The following is a 19,404-nucleotide window of genomic DNA, read 5'->3' as shown; positions in this document are numbered from 1 at the left end:
ACAGGGGGAGAAAAGTGTGTAGATGGGTAAGTTAAACCAGTAGTGCTCACTTATTTGATAATAAACATATTTATATAGAGCCTGCTGTTCAATGTATTGGGCTTAGTAAGATTTTTATAATTTAAAAAAAAATAATGAAATTTTATTTAACAAAGAAGCATTAAATCAATCGAAAATGACTATTTAGACTTACATTGTTACTAAAAAAAAGTGAATTAAATGCTGTTCTTTTGAACGTTTCATTGAAGAAGAATAAATGTTAAGACGCACAACTGCTTAACTTTAATAAATATTTGAGTTCCAAATCAGCATATAAGACAAATTTTTAAAGATTTATGAAAAATCAGATGACATTAAAATATATTAAAAATATAGTCTATTTGCTATTTAAAAATATATTAAAATGGAAAACGTTTATTTTAATAATATTTTACAATATTATTGTATTTGTGATCAAATAAATGCAGACTTGGTGAGCATAAGATAATTATATACTATATAAAGGCCTAATAGTTGTAGTTCCATTATTGCTGTTAATCTAATAGCTTTAGTTCCAAAGACAAAATGCTGTGCTCAGAAACCACATGCTGCCAAGATCATCTCAGCATAGTATTTAATAACAATAACAAACTAGGAGTCTTTTTGTAGAGCTCCACTAAAATAGACATCTGGCTCTATCATCTGGTCAATAGAAGCTGTGGGTGCAGTGCATTTCCTGAGCGGTAGCGGGCGCTGCTGTCCCGCTTCCAGTCCCGCTTCCAGTCCCGCTTCCAGTCCCTTCTCCGCTCGCGCAAGGAATGTGCTTGCGTTGCGCAGGAAACCGCTAGTTTCTGAAGACAAATGCGGTGGCTGCATTGTGAACCGTATTAAAGTCACAATTTAATAGAAAGCCACCAGAAGATTTAAAAACATAGCTTTATAAAACCTTTCCCAGCAGCCACTTGGAGTATTTTTTGTGGAGCGGGGTCGTTTATCGTTTATCTGAGGACTTGGGTTTTATATTTCACTCAGCGACCGTTGACTTTTGTCACACTGTTGTGTCAGTATAAAAACCTACTTTGCAAGTCTTTTTTTTTTCGTCAGAAAAGAGGATAACGCATTGAAGATGTCCGTGGCGGGCTTAAAGAAACAGTTTTACAAAGCTAGCCAGGTTAGCGAGTTTTTTCCCTGTGTTTTCTTTCATTGAACCGCAATGCTGTGCCAATTAGCTTAGCCTGCTAACGCTGCGCTAAACTTCAGTCCTGCACTTTAAAACTATTTTGTGTGTGTTTCTTCTATCTGTACTTAACTCTTTCAGAATATTTACAATGTTAAACCATGTTGTTGTTTTACTGTCATATCTGCTTGCTTTATGTATTTATTGTCGGTCTTGTCCTAACTTGCAGTCATTGCAATATTTAATATTTTTAACAGCTTTCACTGGTCATAAATAGTCAGCGTCACCTTTTGGGTGCGTTCACACGTAATTTGAGGTTACAATGTGTTATAAATATGCATTAGAGTGTCTGTTTTCTTTTAGCTTGGTATTGCAATACAACGCCCACGTCCTTACTATATCACTTCATTTGCCACGTTTACTTCAGTAAAATGAACGATTTGGCTCTAGGCATATGCTCATGATCTACTCGTGAATTAGGGTCGTTTTAAAATGTAAGCATATATATGCAAATTCTGCATACAAAGAATATACTGCAGCATTAGGTTTACCCGAGATTACCGCAGTTTCCTTCAATGCATCTGTTGGACAATCAGGTTTTGTTTGTGTCTCTTGTTTCTATGGTTCACACTTTGTGCTGGCCATATGTAGTTGGAAAATGTGGCTTACAGCACTGGCTTTCGTTTTCAAAATGAGCAAAAACCAGTCATGTAACTTGTCAGTGGGTTAAAGAAACCTGCATCTGATTATTCATAATTTGGGTCAATCCTGCTATGCAGCAACTTTGAAGCTCTTTCAGAATTAAATATACAAGTGAATATCTTGCATATATCAATGTGTGATATTTCTATAGAAAAGTATGGCAGTGTTTCAGGCATTTTTGGGTCAAGATCAGGTAGTTAAAATGTATTAATTATATCTTATTATTTACACAATGGCCAGAATATTAATATGAAATACAGGGAATATTGAGGCAAAGCAACCAATACCACAAAACATCACTGAATTGATCACTGGTGTTTTTGAAATAATGGGATCTTACAAAAGGCTAACAGGATAGAAAGTGAAATTGAAAACACAAAACTAAACCTATAAAATTAGTTGCAAGAACACATTTTGATTAATACTTTGATTATAGCGAGAGAAAAAAACATTTTTTCTCATGTTAACCGTTAGTATGCTCTTGATCAAAGTAGTGAAATTATTTAAAGTTTGCTCCCATTTTCATGTAATTGTCATATTATGGTAAAAGAAAACTGACCAATGTGGTTTTCATTGGTTTCCAATTGTGAGTTTATTATATTAACCAATATATTATTACATCTGATTATAAAAACCAAACTAAAACCATCTAGTTTAGTTGAACATTATCATATTAACATGGTAGAAGTGAAACAGAATGATGCATGTTTGTGTGCTCGCAGCAAGCAATGTGTTGGCTTAAAATGTGAGACAATCAAATGTGTTATCATGAAAACCTCTCCCTGATTTTGGCTGCTCTTGAGTTGTTGTGGTGGTGTTGTGAGAAGGTTCTTTGTCTGTGGTTTATGGTGTAATTTACTAAAGACTTAAAGAGTTTTTTGTCAATTTGTTAGTTTCTTGTTGCCAGTTGGTAGTGTTTTCCAAAGGGCACATGAGCACAGATGTAGGGGAAGCAGCACATCTCTGTCCCTGTTCGATGATCTCAGCAGGAAGGGACAATCTGTTGCCCAGTTTCCTGTTAGGAATATGCTCAGATCCCTGGTGGGGGGTTTACACAAGTGGAAGAGTACAGCAGGGCAAAGGAAAATGGCCAGCGTTTGGGCCTGAGAGGCGGAGTATGAATCATGCAACACTAAGGGGGGTTGCTAGCTGTGCTCTCTCCTGCTCCTGCCTGGCTCTTTTTATTGGACTGCAGTGCTGCAGCAAACTCTCGACAGCATTCCACAGTAATCAATACTTGACACAGGCTGGACACCCTGCCAAAAGACAAACTCTGACACTAGTCACACCCTCAGTCCAGCCTTCCTCTCAGTGTGCTGTCCGGAAAACTGTTTGAGATACTGTGTGGTTGCTTTTTTAATGTACACACCAGGGAATGTTTTTCTATTTGCTTTTTTCTGAGCAGAAACAGTGCTTTTATGACCTGGCATTCTCCAGCCTTGTTTACAAATGGTAATGGTTAGAACAAAATAAAATCGTAAGAATTAGAATGACTGACATGTGATAGATGGATAGTTCACCCAAACAATAAATAAATTAATTAATTGATTTTAAAAAACCTTTAAATTGACTCACCCTGTTTGTTGCACATGAATCCAGTCCATCAATTAATGTCTTGTGAAGTGAAAAGCTTCATCGTTAAGATGTTTTAAACTTCAAACTGTTGCTTCTGGCTAAAATACGAGTACTGTATCCATAATATTGCTTTCTCCAGGGAAGAAGCCACCTTGTCAGAATCAGGAGAGAAGTACGCAAATCAAGTACCATTTATAAGCAAAAATAGTCCAAAACGGTTATAAACAAATATGTTGGTGGATTTTGATGTGACAGGACAACAGGAGAGGAAGCGTTATTATAGATTACAGCTTTAATGTAAAAAGTTGCTCTTTACATTTAAATTTTGGGCTCGTCTGTCTGCTGCAGACATTGAGTTATCAATATTTTTAATGACAATTTTCTGTTGACAAAAAACTTAATAGCATGTGATATTTATTTGGTTATGGTGTCATTGTTTTGAAAGTGGATACACTTATCAAGTCTGTATTTGGAAATTGGAAAGTGGACTGGCTCCTGTAAGCTGAAGTTTACAGCTCTGACCGACTGCAGTCAGTGGGGTCATGCCAGCATAAAAGGTAGTAATTTCTGCACCACTACAGTACAGTGAACTGCTTTTGTGAATGCTCCCTCTGTCTTCCACTGGTCAGACAAACAGATGCCATTGGTTGCTCCATTGTTGCTGTGTTAGGCTTGTTGGGATGCTTCAACAACCAGCAGTGTTTTAATTGCGCCTCATTGTTTACACACAGAGCTGTAGTTCACTGACAAGCTATGCAATATCGCGTTCATTATCGCAGGCATTACATTGGCGATAATGAACGCGATATTGCATAGCTTGTCAGTGAACTACGGCTCTGTGTAGTAAACGCCGCTCCATTTGAAAGCAGGTGATGGAGATTTACTACTAATCACAGAACCGGCTTTACTGACGAGATGCGCATGATCATCACATTCGATTTTTTGCACAGCCCTACTCGGCATAGTAAGGTGATATTGTAAAAAGTATTTGAACTGAAGATCAATCACCTTTAAGCAGGTGTCTACCTAGTAACACATTTGCTTGGCATTTGTTTTGTTGTGTGGGGATTGCAAAAGTGGTATTGTTCTGAAATTCCTGCATTGTCTCTGTGGCAGTTGAATCACAGTCATGCATTCTTCTCTTTATTAGATTCACAAGCACAGTATTATCTTGTATTATCAGTAGAGTCTGGTCTTGGTTTCACTCTTCTTCTGCTTGGTCTGCTTTGGATGTGTGGCTGCCTGTTTGTGTGTATGCATATTTGTGTCAAAGTTAGCCGTACTTTGCATACTTTATCAAGAGTGTGTGTCAGAGCCAAGCCTCTGTATTATCTTTATAGCTGCTGATAAGGCCTCTTTCACTCATAAATATAAATAATCATGTTGCTCGCTGTCTGAGCTGTACAGTTTCATTGCGGGACTGTCTGATTGAGTTCATTACTCTTGGAGAGAACAAATGGTCTTTTGGTGTTCTTGGGATTTCTTTTAACGTTTTTTTTCTGGAATATGCATCAGATATAGCTTGTTGATTATTCTATTTTTTATTTGTTAGTTAATACAAAGATGCATTAAACTGATCAAAAGTGACAGTACTGACGTTTATGTAATTGTTATTAATAATCTGTTTTAGTTGTTATTAAAAAATGCTCTTTTGAACACTCTATTCATCTAAGAAAAAATTTCATGATTTCCACAAAAACATTAATTCACACAACTGTTTTCAGTGTTGGTAATAATAAGAAATAATTAATAAGCACCACATCAGCATATTATGATTGCTGCAGGATTATGTGACACTGAAAAATATAGAGTAATGGCTGCTTAAAAATTTTAGCTTTACCATCACAGGAATAACTTACATTTTAAAATATATTAAAACAGAAAATATTACTTTTTTGCTGTAATTTTGATCAAATATGCAGCAATTGGTGAGGAAAAGAGACTTATTTTGAAAACATTAAAAGTATCAGAAAAATGTAAACATTTATATAAATTATTTTATTACCACAATATTGTTTGCAAAATTTGATTTTTGGGAAGGTGGCACTGATAATATTTCCTTTATTGGAATGTTAAATTAAAAGGAACTTGAACACGTCAGTCTTTATCTGTGGCCTTAATCTAAGCTGTATCATGTTTTCCACCCAGTTTATGGTGTTGACTCTATCCAGTGTCTTTCCCCAGCTCAACATATTGGAGATGTTTGGACACGCCGCTTGATTTGCCACAAAACACTGGTCAATTATTAATTATTTTCTTTGTGCCCTGATCTGCCAACAAACTGAATTGCACAAATATGCAAACATGCTTGGAGGAAATAGAGGACTGAAAAGGTCACTGCAAGCAGACACCTCTGTGCCAAACACAGCTACAGTTGTAACAGAGTGTTCTTGTGCTGATGTGTTTGGCTTAAAATAACTGTTATTCATCTTGATGCAAGTTGTTTAGGGATGCTTTTGTGCATGGTGGTGGTAACACATTATTTATTGTGATTTTTTTAAATTTTTTATATGACATCAATCTGCTTGTGTACATTACATTAACAACTCAAAATATTGCAGGTGAAATGTAAGAATTCAGTTTGAAAGGCTGCCACAGACATATTGCAAATGGATTGCTATGGACAGTCAGTGAAAAGCTTACATTCTCTTTATTGACCTCTAAAGACACTGTTTGTTTTATGTGTTCACTGATTCTGCCACAAGACATGACACTTTGAATTATCTTAATTTGGCGGCTTTAGTGAATAAATGTTATGCAAATAATTGTGATTTTTAATTAATATCATATCATGTCAATAATTCAATAGACAGCCCTAGTTTAAATAATATTTTTTTTTCAAACCTAGCAGCAAGAGATGTCTTTGTAATCTACACAGCAGATGTTGCAAGAACCTCCCTTCGTGGATTTTAAAATGTTTTAAGAAGAAGTATTTTTAAACTTTGGACAGATTTAAACGATCAGTTGGATTGTGTTGTTCACAAACAAGTCCTGGATGTTTACAGTTTGAGTAGACCATAGAAAGTGCCTACAGTATAAATTAGGAGAAAAATTCACAGAACCAGGTGGTTATAGATAAGTAATCTTTAACACATTCATAGAAACAGCAAAAACACAAAATGAACTTCTCAACATTGCAAGTAACCACCATAAAATGACATGTGTTTGTGATTAATGTTCTTATGACGTGATATGACAAACATCCAGCGCTTTCCATGTTAAAATATACGCTTCCTTCAGTTAGGGTCAAAAAAACCAATGAAACGAATAACACATGTAGGTGTGGATTGAGACTTAACATGTGGCTTTGTTTCAACAGTTGCACAGTCACTGTCTTTGGTTCTCTATTGCATGTTCAGGACATTAAAGGGATACTCCATCCCAAAATGAAAATTTTGTCATTGTTCACTTGCCCCATGTCGTTCCAAACCCTTAAAAGCTTTGTTCATCTTCGAAACACAATTTAAGATATTTTGGATGAAAACCGGTAGGCTTGAGACTGTCCCATAGACTGCCAAGTAAATAACAGTGTCAAGGTTCAGGAAAGTATTAAAAGTATCGTCAGAATAGTCCATCTGCCATCAGTGATTCAACCATAATGTTATGAAGCGACGAGAATACTTTTTGACCACGAAGAAAACAAAAATAATGACTTTATTCAACAATTACTCTCCTCTGTGTCTCTCCAAATCAGCGTAGCGCCATTTTGGCAAATCTGAGAAGTACGCAGGCGGAGTACGCTCTTCTGTGTCAGCCGCGTCAAAAGGATACAATTTTTACGTGTATTTACGCTTTGGTTTAAAAGAAAACAGCGCATCGGCACAAAATGGTGCTACGCTGATTGGCAGATGGAGTATTCTGACGATGATTTTCATACTTTCCTGGACCTTGACAGTGTTACTTGGCAGTCTACGGGACAGTCTCAAGCCTACCGGTTTTCATCCAAAATATCTTAAATTGTGCTCCAAAGACAAACAAAGCTTTTACGGGATTGTATCAACAGGGGGGTAAGTGATTAATGACAAAAATTTCATTTTGCGGTGGAGTAACCCTTTAAGAGGAGTGAGACGAGCATGTGTCCTGAGTCCTGAGAACAACAACTGTTGTGGCAGACACAGGTTCTCACACAGAGCTTTTTTTTTGTTGTTGTCACTTACACGTATAAAGTTGAGTCTTGATATAGCCAAGTAATGCAGGATGTGCTGTATAATATTCACATTGATTTATGAAGAAGAATTTGTCTTATTGGAGCCAGTCAAAGTTTTAAGAATGAACGGTATGGAAATACAGAGGGGAAAAATGGTCCCTCCTAAGTGACCGCAATTGGAATTGGGGTGAGGGGAGGGCTAATTGGATTTACATGTGTGCAGTGCTAAAATGAATGCCTTGAGGAAGATAGCTATTTTCTGTACAGTTTATATATGGTAGTGAGGAATCTAGAGGTGGAGGGAAAGTGTAAATTTATAAACGTGTGTCACAGAAGATCCTAAGGCACATTTTTGTGTGCGTCATGTTTGATCTTGCCTTGGGCCCCTTGTGAGTTAAAACTGCCGCTGTCCTTTCTTTTATTTATCGTCTGTTTGATTACGTCTTTAATTGATTTTTCCGTAAATTTCTGCCATATGCACATAAACTGACAGTCACCACTGATAAGCTACTAAATATTGTAGAAACGTAATTTTCTGTAAAGTTGCTTTGCAACGATTTGTATCGTATAATTGAATTGAATTTAATTATGTGTGGTTTAGACTTGAAAAATGAGCTTCTGACACCATACAGGTTTTCTTTTACATAACAAATGAGTGTTTTTGTGTGAGTGTTTTCTCTGCCTGACATTCAGGGAGGTTGTCAATGAATTATATAATCACTGACAGTTCTAAAAGTGAACTGGTTGAATCATATTGTATTTTTAAATCAGTTTTAGATACAGAATCAGACTAGTTTTTCTAAAGTATAAGTATGATTATTTTACACATTTATTTTTTAATCCATTGTCAAATGATTTCAAATTTCTTAAATATTAATTTATTTATATGGGCTTTATATCGGCTATCTTTTTAATTAACGTCATTATACTTTGGATAAAAGCGTCTGCTAAATGATTAAATGTAAATGTAAATGTATACTTTGCACAGTCTTTGATTACACAGTGTCATATGAAACTCCAGTGAGTAATGATTCCGATGCAGGTTTCAGGAACCTTAACACAAAAATTGTTTCATTTTGACATATATATCTGTTATAAGTTAGAGTCACTAACCACCCTGACAGATTTACATGGCTCAATGAGAGTTCATGAATTGAACTTGTCACACTATGTGTTTTGTGTCTTGGTTTGATTTTGGGTTATGAACAGTATAACCGTATGTAATTTGATTACATTTATCATATTTTACTGTCATTTTAATACAGTCATTATACTGGATTAAATTGGCTTCTTTCTCTGTTTGTGTCAGATGGTGAGTGAGAAGGTTGGTGGTGCTGAGGGAACTAAACTGGACGAGGAGTTCAAGGACCTCGAGAGAGTAAGTGGAGAGTATTTTCCCACACTTCAGCCAACAGTCTTTCTAAAAACATTGCTTTAAACATTAAGTAATTCAAAGGCTTGACCTCTGTCCCACACATCCATCAGTAAGATTTTCTATACCAGCTGTGTTTTTCTGGAAAGTTCTTTCACTTACAAAGTGAAATTGGTGTGGTTTTAGTGATCCAGGATTGTCTGTTTTTATAATTATCTGAAATGTTTATTCACTGCAGTGTCTTAGAATTGTTTTATTTTTTTTAAATTTAGTAATCCTGTCCTCTATACGTTAGTTATGTCATTTGGTCTCTTGAAAACACTGCTCGATATACGTTCAACTAACACTAAACATTAATGACTTCACAGATTTGATATTGCCACTTCATTCAGTTCCTCTGTAATTATTTTAATAAATGGTTTCATAGAATACTACCAAATAAAGATTAAATAAAGACCAGTGTTTTTATAGATCTTATGTAGGGATATTCAGTACAATAATTATATATGATAAAGTGTAGTCTGCTGGTCATTATTGCAAAATACACCTCATCTGGAATGTGATACTAATGTTATTACAGAGACATTTTGTTAGATTATTGTAGGGGTTCTCCGATCAGGATTTTTGAGGCCGATCACAGAAAGCAGTATCTGCCGATCCGATCACCAATACCGAACTTTTTAAAGCCTTCTTTTTATCATGTAGAATTATTTATAGTGATGATCCCATCAAGATTTTTAGACATTTATTCAGGGCCTGAATTTCATTTTTGAAAATTAATTACTCTCTTATGTGACTCTTGTGAGAGGATTATTATTATTTATTTTCATTTGATGGGTGGAGGGGCCATTTTTTTTAAAAATATATATTTATCTCACCTAAATGTTTGATTATGCACTGTATTTTTTTTTTTACAATCGTGTAATTGTTGCACAATAGCTTACACAGCGCAAGCCTGATTTTGTGAGCTGTATGTGAGGCGAGGTTCATACATACTCTGTTTGCAGTGCGTAATATAGTCCATGTGTGGTCCAGAAGCAGCACGGACTGCGCTTTCACACAGGAGTCTGCTCCTGATCCATGGCTGTTTACCACAAACACAACATCTATCCATTATTTTGATTTTAAATCCAAGCATTGTTACTTAAAATGGTTTTTAAATATTGTGATTCTTTTTTTTTTTACACAGTACAGTAATACAATCTTTCATCAATTATTCAATGCTTTTTACTTTTGCATTTACTTTTAGATTTATATATTAAGTTTCTAAAGCAAAACATTTAAACTACTTTTCTTACGTTATCACAAACATTGTAAATTAAAACTTACCATTGACAGAAACAGTCAGCTCTACTGCCTTTTCTTTTGCATTTAAATCTTTATTACAAGCAATCCTGCGGTTCATAAAGAACTTTAAGAACTTTAAAATTATTGCCTTATCTAAAAGTGCTCCTTTCCTTTAAACTTAGCCACAAAAAAAAAAAAAACCTTGCCTATGTGTTGGCTGTGAAACACAGTAGACTTTAATTATATGCATTTATTGTGTAATTACTACATTTTTGTGTCAATGCATGTTCATATTTACCGCAATCAATGCGCTGTTACTTTAATACAGTGTGCAGCATAGCAAAAAATAGACTTGGTGTGGAAACTATCTCTGCACTGCTGCAGACTCATCGCTCCTGAACGCACTGCCAGACCGCAACCGTGTGTGCAATGTGAACGCTTTCATTCACGCTGCTTGTGAAATTACAGAAACTTTTTCAAATTACTTTATCAGTTATTTAATGAAGAAATATGAATTATAACTCACCTAAAGCATTAGAATTATTTCACCCGCGCCGGACAGAGACTGAGACAGTGCCGCTGCATGTCATCAATCAATCATCCCAAAACGATTATCGGCCGATTGTGATCGGTAGCCGATCAATCGGAGCACCCCTGTATTATTGTGTTTTGCTTAATGTGTGACTTCCCTTCTGTGTTTCTATAGAAAGTAGATGTGACAAATAAAGCTGTGATAGAAGTCATCTCTAAAACATCAGAGTACCTGCAGCCTAATCCAGGTAAGACCAAAAACACTCCTGGAGCTTTTATTTTATCTTTGTGTCTGTTTAAGATTTGCACACATAGTACTTAAGCCCGCCAGTTGAATTGGGAAATGGGACAAGGGAGGTCACATACGGGACACATCAGTTAAGCCCAATATACGGGACATCCCGGCTAAAACGGGATAGTTGGCAACCCTAGTCTTAAGTCATCCCAACTTTTTGCCTACTGTTTTATGAGTACTGTGAATTTGGACCTATTACTCTGCTCTGCTCACTTACTGTTTTTCAGCTACCATATAGTATGAAAGTAGATATATCCAGACACAGGGAAACTGCTGTAAACAACAAGAACAATAGATGCCCATGTTGACGAGTGCTTGTTTAAGGGGATTAAAAGATACCTAGAACTATAGTTTTAATGAGTACAGAGACCTTTTATTGATGCTTACTTCTGGAGAGATATAGGACAGACACTGAACAAGGATGAAACTTTGTAACATGCATGTGTTAAGCCCCTATGTTCACGTACACTATCAAAAGGAGTATGCTTTGAAATCTGTGTGTTCAGCTGTACGCATGAGATAAGCTTTTGCATCAAATACATGTATACTATTTTCTGGCAAAACAGATGCTTACAATAAATGTTATTGATCATTACTGTAAAATATATTTTTTCTTCTGTTCCTTTCACACAGCATCTCGTGCAAAGCTCTCCATGTTGAACACCATGTCTAAGATTAGAGGGCAGGTGAAGAGTCCAGGTTATCCACAGGCAGAGGGGCTGCTGGGAGAATGCATGACGAAGTATGGCAGAGAACTTGGAGAGGACACAAACTTTGGTGGGTTTAGAAAATTAGTGCAGCTTTTAAATTCTCAGAGATTTTGTTTGTAATTCTCCCAATAACCAAATGTACAAAACAACCACTTATGTGTCTGTAGGTGGTGCTCTAGTTGATGTTGGTGAAAGTATTAAGAGGCTAGCAGAGGTGAAGGATTCATTAGACATTGATGTCAAACAGAATTTCATCGACCCTTTACAAGGCCTGGCTGACAAGGACTTGAGAGAAATACAGGTTTGCTTACATTCTCTGTCTGTCTCACACACATACAGGTGCTTCTCAATAAATTAGAATGTCATGGAAAAGTTAATTTATTTCAGTAATTCAACTCAAATTGTTAAACTTGTGTATTAAATAAATTCAATGCACACAGACTGAAGTAGTTTAAGTCTTTGGTTCTTTTAATTGTGATGATTTTGGCTCACATTTAACAAAAACCCACCAATTCACTATCTAAACAAATTAGAATACTTAATAAGACCAATAAAAAAAAAACGTTTTTAGCGAACTGTTGGCCTTCTGGAAAGTATGATCCTTTACTTTTGGTAGGGGCTCCTTTTGCTTTAATTACTGCCTCAATTCAGCGTGGCATGGAGGTGATCAGTTTGTGGCACTGCTGAGGTGGTATGAAAGCCCAGGCTTTGACAGTGGATATCAGCTCATCTGCATTGTTTGGTCTCTTGTTTCTCATTTTCCTCTTGACAAGACAAGATTCTCTATGGGGTTCAGGTCGGGTGAGTTTGCTGGCCAGTCAAGCACACCAACACCATGGTCATTTAACCAAATTTTGGTGCTTTTGGCAGTGTAGGCAGGTGCCAAATCCTGCTGGAAAATGAAATCAGCATCTTCAAAAAGCTGGTCAGCAGAAGGAAGCATGAAGTGCTCCAAAATTTCTTGGTAAACGGGTGCAAGATGACATTGCACCCCAAATCATCACAGGCTGGAAACTTAACACTGGACTTCAAGCAACTTGGGCTGTGAGCTTCTCCACCCTTCCTCCAGACTCTAGGACCTTGGTTTCCAAATGATATACAAAACTTGCTCTCATCTGAAAAGAGGACTTTGGACTACTGGGCAACAGTCCAGTTCTTCTTCTCCTTAGCTCAGGTAAGACGCCTCTGACATTGTCTGTGGTTCAGGAGTGGCTTAACAAGAGTAATACGACAACAGCAGCCAAATTCCTTGACACGGCTGTGTGTGGTGGCTCTTAATGCCTTGACCCCAGCCTCAGTCCATTCCTTGTGAAGTTCACTCAAATTCTTGAATCGATTTTGCTTGACAATCCTCATAAGGCTGCGGTTCTCAGTTGGTTGTGCATCATTTTCTTCCACACTTTTTCCTTCCGCTCAACCTTCTGTTAACATGCTTGGATACAGCACTCTGTGAACAGCCAGCTTCTTTGGCAATGAATGTTTGTGGCTTACCCTCCTAGTGAAGGGTGTCAATGATTGTCTTCTGGACAACTGTCAGATCAGCGGTCTTCCCCATGATTGTGTAGCCTAGTGAACCAAACTGAGAGACCATTTAGAAGGATCAGGAAACCTTTGCAGGTGTTTTGAGTTGATTAGCTGATTTGCATGTCACCATATTCTAATTTGTTGAGATAGTGAATTGGTGGGTTTTTGTTCAATGTGAGCCAAAATTATCACAATTAAAAGAACCAAAAACTACTTCAGTCTGTGTGCATTGAATTTATTTAATACACAAGTTTCACAATTTGAGTTGAATTACTGAAATAAATGAACTTTTCCACAACATTCTAATTTATTGAGAAGCACCTGTATATAATTTAAAGATACCTGTATAATTTTTATGTGATACCCACATTTTAAGAAAAAAATAGCAAAAATGTAGGGGTACAACAGCTTGTCATTGGGGCAGTACTCTCAGAGTAAGGTTCATCGTAGTACCTTAAGGGTACATATTACTGCAATAAGGTACAAAGATTTCCCTTCAAGGGTACGGCCTCAGTTACAAGCTGTTTTACCCTAAAGATGCATTTTATGCACATTTTTTCCCTGAAGGTGCAGATAAAATATGCTCAACCATTTACAAGAATTAAATATCTGCAGTTTGTTTTTAATTAATGATGAGCTGAAGAGTAATAACCTAATATGAGTAATAAGTAATATAAGTACTCCTTTTCCTTCTTGAAGAATGGATTTTATATTTAGAGTTCATTTCCTTTACTGTTTCATGTGGTCTGTTCCACACTGGTAATATTGAAATGGAGAGTTTCCCTCTTTCGCAGCACCATTTGAAAAAGCTTGAAGGACGCAGGCTGGATTATGACTATAAGAAGAAACGTCAGGGGAAAATTCCAGATGAAGAGGTCAGGCAGGCTCTGGAGAAGTTTCATGAATCTAAGGAGGTGGCTGAGATCAGCATGTACAATCTTCTGGAAACTGATGTAAGGATTTACCATCTGACAGCTTGATGCTTAATTTGGTGTGTTTTTGTGCTTTTGTTTCGTGGGGGGTTGTGCTAATCCTATTAGCAGCACTGAATAGTTCAGTGTATATCTGGAACACCTTGCCTTACTGATTTTGTACCAACTGTCTCTATCTTAAGTACTTGCAAAGATTGTCACTTTAGAATTAGCAGTGTGGAAGATGAACATTTTTCTGTCCCTTTTTGACTCTAGCCCATCACTGGGGTCAAGACCGGTAATCCAGTAAAGCTGTAGTGCAGCCAAAAGGATAAAAATCCTCTTGCTTCTTGGCTGTAGCTTTTATCTGATGTTTTAATGGAGATGTCAGAGCGCCATCTATTGGTTGAAAATGAAACTTGATGAGGGAATAAACATCTGCTGGTGGTGTCTATGTAAAAATACTATTTTAAAGTCATCAAGTGCTAGAAGTAAAGTAATACACTGAAGACAGTATGGTACAGCTTTAAACCACAGTAAACATTTAGTGTGAACAGATAGCAGAGCTTTCAGTGTAGATTCAGCAGTCGAGTGAGACCCATGTGAACTCCAGGCCTTAGGAATTACTCATTAACTAGGCTATTTGCTTATGAATGTCAAGTCAAGTCACCTTTATTTATATAGCACTTTATACAATATAGATTGTGTCAAAGCAGCTTTACAGTGTTAAACAGAAAAAATGTGTGCTGATAATGCAAGAGGACAATAAAAAACATTCAATTTATCAATTAAAGTCAGTTCATTGTTGATTCAGTGATGTCATCATCCAGCTCAGTTCAGTTCTCTTCAAAAGTTGCCAGAAATTATATCCCCTAATTGGATAATAAAGCATGCCAAAGGCGACAGTGGCAAGGAACCAAAACTGTGTTGTTGACAAATGGAGAAAAAAACCTTGGGAGAAACCAGGTTCAGTCGGGGGGCCAGTTCTCCTCTGGCCAGATGAAACCAGCGTGGCGTGGTTTAATTCCAGGCTGCAAGTCCAACGCATATCAGATTGAGGACTTGTCTGGTTCTTGTGGTCTAGTGCTGATGGCCAATGAGGAATGTTGTTGTGCTTTCTCAGTGTTGCCATAAATACATCTTTATATATTTCAGTGTTTCCCATTCATTAATTTATTTGTGGCCTGCCACAATATCAAAATTGACCACAAATAGATTTTGCAAAAAACTTTGACTTCTGAAAAGGTTCAATGTCATTGTCATTTCACCTTTCCTGTAATGCCTAAGTAGCGTTCATGAGCACAAGTGCTGCTTTGTGTACAGCCATTACCGGAGAAATTGCTATTTCTGCCACTCCAAAAGCGGCTCCTGCTGGCATAGAATGAATTTGCATTTTCAATAAGACCATATGCTGTTTTATATATTTCCCCCGGGGGTAGTGCTGCCACACACAGTGTGAGTCTATGGGAAACACTGTATTTAATGTGTGTGTTCCTGTGCAGATTGAGCAGGTGAGCCAGCTGTCGTCACTGGTTGAGTCTCAACTGCAGTACCACAGGCAGGCTGTTCAGGTCCTGGATGAGCTCTCTGACAAACTCCGAGACAGGTGTGTATGTGAGCACATATGTCTTAGCAAAGCATATGTGTTTGTTCTTTATTCTGTCGAAAGAAGCAATAAATGACTCTTGTTTAACCCACCAGGATGAAAGAAGCTCAGTCACGTCCTCGTAAAGAGTATGTGCCCAAGCCCAAACCTATAATTGACTTTGGAGACACCAACGAACAGTCAAATGGTGGCTTCGCCCCAACATCTTCTCCACCCATGCGCAATGCAGGTAAGACCAGACACTTTACCTGCTTAACATGGTCGTAAAATACCCATTTCACCAAATTAGCTGTTCCTGGATGAGGATAGATAATCTTCATTACATTTGAGGAAATGCCTTGGACTTGAGACTAGTGAGAGAAAGGCACATTGTGCGGCCTGGTGGCAGGGTGTGATGAGACTGCCTGTACATGTGGCGGGATAGACAAGACAAATGGTCAGCTGTCAGCCAGTGACCCTGTTCTGTGTTCTCTTCCCATTACGTCATCAGAGCCATACCACCAGTTTGGCAGAATATCCATGTGGAAACCCAGATTGCGTGAGTCAGAGAGTGTGTGGCTCTGTATGCTTGCATGGGAATGTTTGTGTGTTTATGTGTGTTTGGGTGAAGGAAAAGCTTGGGGGGAAGTTATTGGAAAGGTGCAAAAAAGTAAAGGAAGTAGGAATGTGCAAAACGGCACATTTTCTGGGTGTATAATCATTATATTTTACCAGATTTTGGATACTTAGTTGTGTATTGTCCAGTGTTTGTAGACTTAGATTTCCCCCATATAATGCTCATTTAAAGATAATTTAATAACACTGTGCAATTTAATCATTAGCTATGAATGTCTATTTTCCATACTGTACATTAAATTGTTGTATGCGATTAACTTAAAATTTTAAGCTAATTGTTTAATATCTAGTGATTAATTTTAAATTTTTCTGTAGGCAAGACTTTATAAAATTAAAATATATATGGGCCATTTATCAGCCATAAAATAATTATAGGCTTATCGTATTGTGCATCCCTGATAGTTTTATATGGGGGGGGGGGGGTAGTGGTAGTTGGTAGTTTATTGCACTGACACACAGCAAATTACAGGTTACATAGTGTTTTGTTGGGGGGGGGGGGGTATGTGTGCTTGATGCATATGTATGTAAGAGAAGAAGCCTGTATGCGTTATCTCTGTTTGTGTTTGTTTGTGTGTGCGTGTGCTTGTGCGTGTGTGTGTGTGTGTGTGTGTGTGTGTGTGTGTGTGTGTGTGTGTGTGTGTGTTTGTGTGTGTGTGTAAAAGTGCACTTGTGTGTTGGCCTCAAGCACAGAGTGCTGCTCCACATAACAGAGTGGTCCCCTGCTTCAGACTGAAACTGGAGATCTTGTGTCACATGACCACAGACCCAGGCTTTGGCACCCCACCCCTCACTAACACAGAGCATCTCATCCTAACCCAGACGGTTGTAGTGGGATTAAAACTGTGTGTTAAACATTAACACTATGGAACTCCATGACTTTGGTTTGTCAGACTGGTCTGGGAAAAGTTAACATTTTAATTTACTGCTATGAAACTCTTATTTAAGTATAATTTTATTTTTGTATTTTTTTTACTTTTATTTTAGAATTTTCAGTTTTCATTTTAATTTTAGTTTTAGTAATTTTATTACTAAATTGTATCTTTAATTTCTATATAGCTTAATTTCTGTTTTAGTTTTAGTCATTTTAGTATTTCAACCTAAACATATCTATTTCAGTCGGCTGCCATGGCAGCATTTCTGATTTTTGTTTAAGTTTTCATCTGATATTTTTATGTATTCAAATTTATTTGTTACCAAAAACAATTGTACATTTTTTGATAACAATACCAATACTGCTATGAAGTGTTAAAATGTTCAGAAAGCATTTTATTGGTTCTTTATTGCAATTCATTTCAAATTAATCTCATAATGTTATTTTATTTTATTTATTTTCCAAAATAGAAATTAGAAAATATTTTAAAAATGAATTATTTTTGTCTTTTTCATAAAGGGTCAAATTTGTATTTCTACAATTAATTTGGGGTGTGTATACACAAGCTGAATATGACATTTTAGTATAAATAATTACTTTAGCACTCTAAACCTTGTCTTATTTGTTTCTTGAGAATTCAGATATTGGTTTAAAACTTTTTTTTTTCAATGTTGTTTTGTCTTTAGAAATGTCATTTAATAAAAAAAAAGTTTCTCCAGACAAGAACAAAATGTCTTTAAAATACTTATATTATCTGACCCATGAGGATGTTTTAGTTAAAATACTGTTTTAAGTGGCAACAATATATTTCCTTTTTCAGTTTTTACTTCCTCCAATGTATACTAACATCCCTCAATCTCTACTTAATATCCCATTCTCATTAAATCTCTCCATCTCTCCTTCTAGCAGCTGAGCAGCCATGCTGTAAAGCGCTCTATGACTTCGAGCCGGAGAACGAAGGTGAATTGGGCTTCCACGAGGGTGACATCATCAATCTGACCAATCAGATTGATGAAAACTGGTATGAAGGCATGCTGCGTGGCCAATCAGGATTTTTCCCTCTCAACTACGTGGAGGTGATCGTTCCTCTGCCACACTAAGAAGTCTTCATTGAGGAAAAGAGGGGGAGAGAGAGAAAGAGCAATAAAAAAGTGAAAGGGAGAAAGCTGGAGGGAAGTGAGGTAGGGAGAAAGGAACCAGTTGAAGTCATCTTGGTCTTCATCCTCACCACATCGTTGCCGTTGATCCAAATGTACCTGTACTCTGGCACTTTTACACATTGATTTATTTTTTGAAGGAGGGAACTTTGGGAAATGATGACCTTTCACATTCCAGGACTGACTGACTGACCGGTTGACTGACATATGGAAGTATAACCTGGTGCTTAAGCTAAAATTTCAGACACACTAACTCACTTCATTGTCCAGGTCTTTCTAATAATGTCTCATACTGTTTGTGCTGCATTAACTGAAAAGAAATGACTACAGACTATGATGTGCCTGTGATAAAATTATCATACTTTTAAAGAGTAGACAGGCTATTCTTAATCAGTACAAATTCTCAATTGTTGGATTGTGAAAAGTTGCGTTTTGACTCGACTGGTCCCCTTACTGCCCCTGCTGGTCAGGCTGCAACATTGACCTTCTTCAGATTAAGGAGAAACTGCCTTGTATCTGTGATGAACACGTAAGCACTGTGGGACTGTGCGTACAGTGTCCCAATGTGCAGCAATCCTGAGCCACAGACCTGTAGAGAGGAATTAGTCCTTTTTTACGCTCCATAATTTTAACACTTTTCTATAGCTATTTGTCATCTAATATGTTTTCATGTATATTTTTTACAAGATAATAGAAATTAGACGCTGAATTGCACCTTGCATTATGTGGTAAAGGTGAGCTAAAACACCTAAGGCAGTGATTTTCAAACCGGTCCTGCGAGCATCCCCAGCACTGCACATTTTCGATGTCTCCCTTATCTATCACACCTGATTCAACTCATCAGCTCATTAGTAGAAACCGCAAGACCTGAAATGGGTGTGTCAGATATAAGGAAACATACAAAATGCAAGTTGCAACTAAACCCAGGAGGATACCTTCCAAAAC

The 19,404-nt window shown here is 37.0% G+C and overlaps 1 protein-coding gene across 4 annotated transcripts; it reads left to right on the top strand.

Moving 5' to 3' along the window:
* The first annotated feature begins 773 nt into the window (after positions 1-773).
* Positions 774-19,343, top strand: LOC109053277 (endophilin-A2-like). 4 transcript variants are annotated; one of them, XM_042762021.1, is made up of 10 exons: positions 774-1,150; positions 8,890-8,958; positions 10,946-11,018; positions 11,699-11,842; positions 11,943-12,076; positions 14,094-14,252; positions 15,713-15,816; positions 15,912-16,045; positions 16,307-16,354; positions 18,212-19,343. In XM_042762021.1, exons 1-10 carry the CDS (start codon positions 1,106-1,108, stop codon positions 18,400-18,402), a joined length of 1,101 nt encoding a protein of 366 aa, XP_042617955.1. In that variant the 5' UTR covers positions 774-1,105; the 3' UTR covers positions 18,403-19,343. The 4 variants fall into 4 exon arrangements, with proteins under 4 accessions (XP_042617955.1, XP_018926239.1, XP_018926238.1 ...); XM_019070694.2 differs by having other exon boundaries at positions 18,209-19,343; XM_019070693.2 differs by lacking the exon at positions 16,307-16,354 and having other exon boundaries at positions 775-1,150.
* The last annotated feature ends 61 nt before the right edge of the window (positions 19,344-19,404 follow it).

This window comes from Cyprinus carpio, chromosome A8 (genome assembly GCF_018340385.1).
Source record: "Cyprinus carpio isolate SPL01 chromosome A8, ASM1834038v1, whole genome shotgun sequence".
NCBI lineage: Eukaryota > Metazoa > Chordata > Actinopteri > Cypriniformes > Cyprinidae > Cyprinus > Cyprinus carpio.
Note: the sequence above shows the minus strand (reverse complement) of the source record. Positions and strands in the feature narration are given on the sequence as shown.

Excerpts from the sequence above, each read along its gene's own strand:
- LOC109053277 (XM_019070694.2), top strand. The coding sequence starts at position 1,106 with ATGTCCGTGGCGGGCTTAAAGAAACAGTTTTACAAAGCTAGCCAG. Across the intron at positions 11,843-11,942 it reads TGGAGAGGACACAAACTTTG|GTGGTGCTCTAGTTGATGTT; the intron begins GTGGGTTTAGAA and ends ATGTGTCTGTAG. Across the intron at positions 15,817-15,911 it reads TCTGACAAACTCCGAGACAG|GATGAAAGAAGCTCAGTCAC; the intron begins GTGTGTATGTGA and ends TTAACCCACCAG.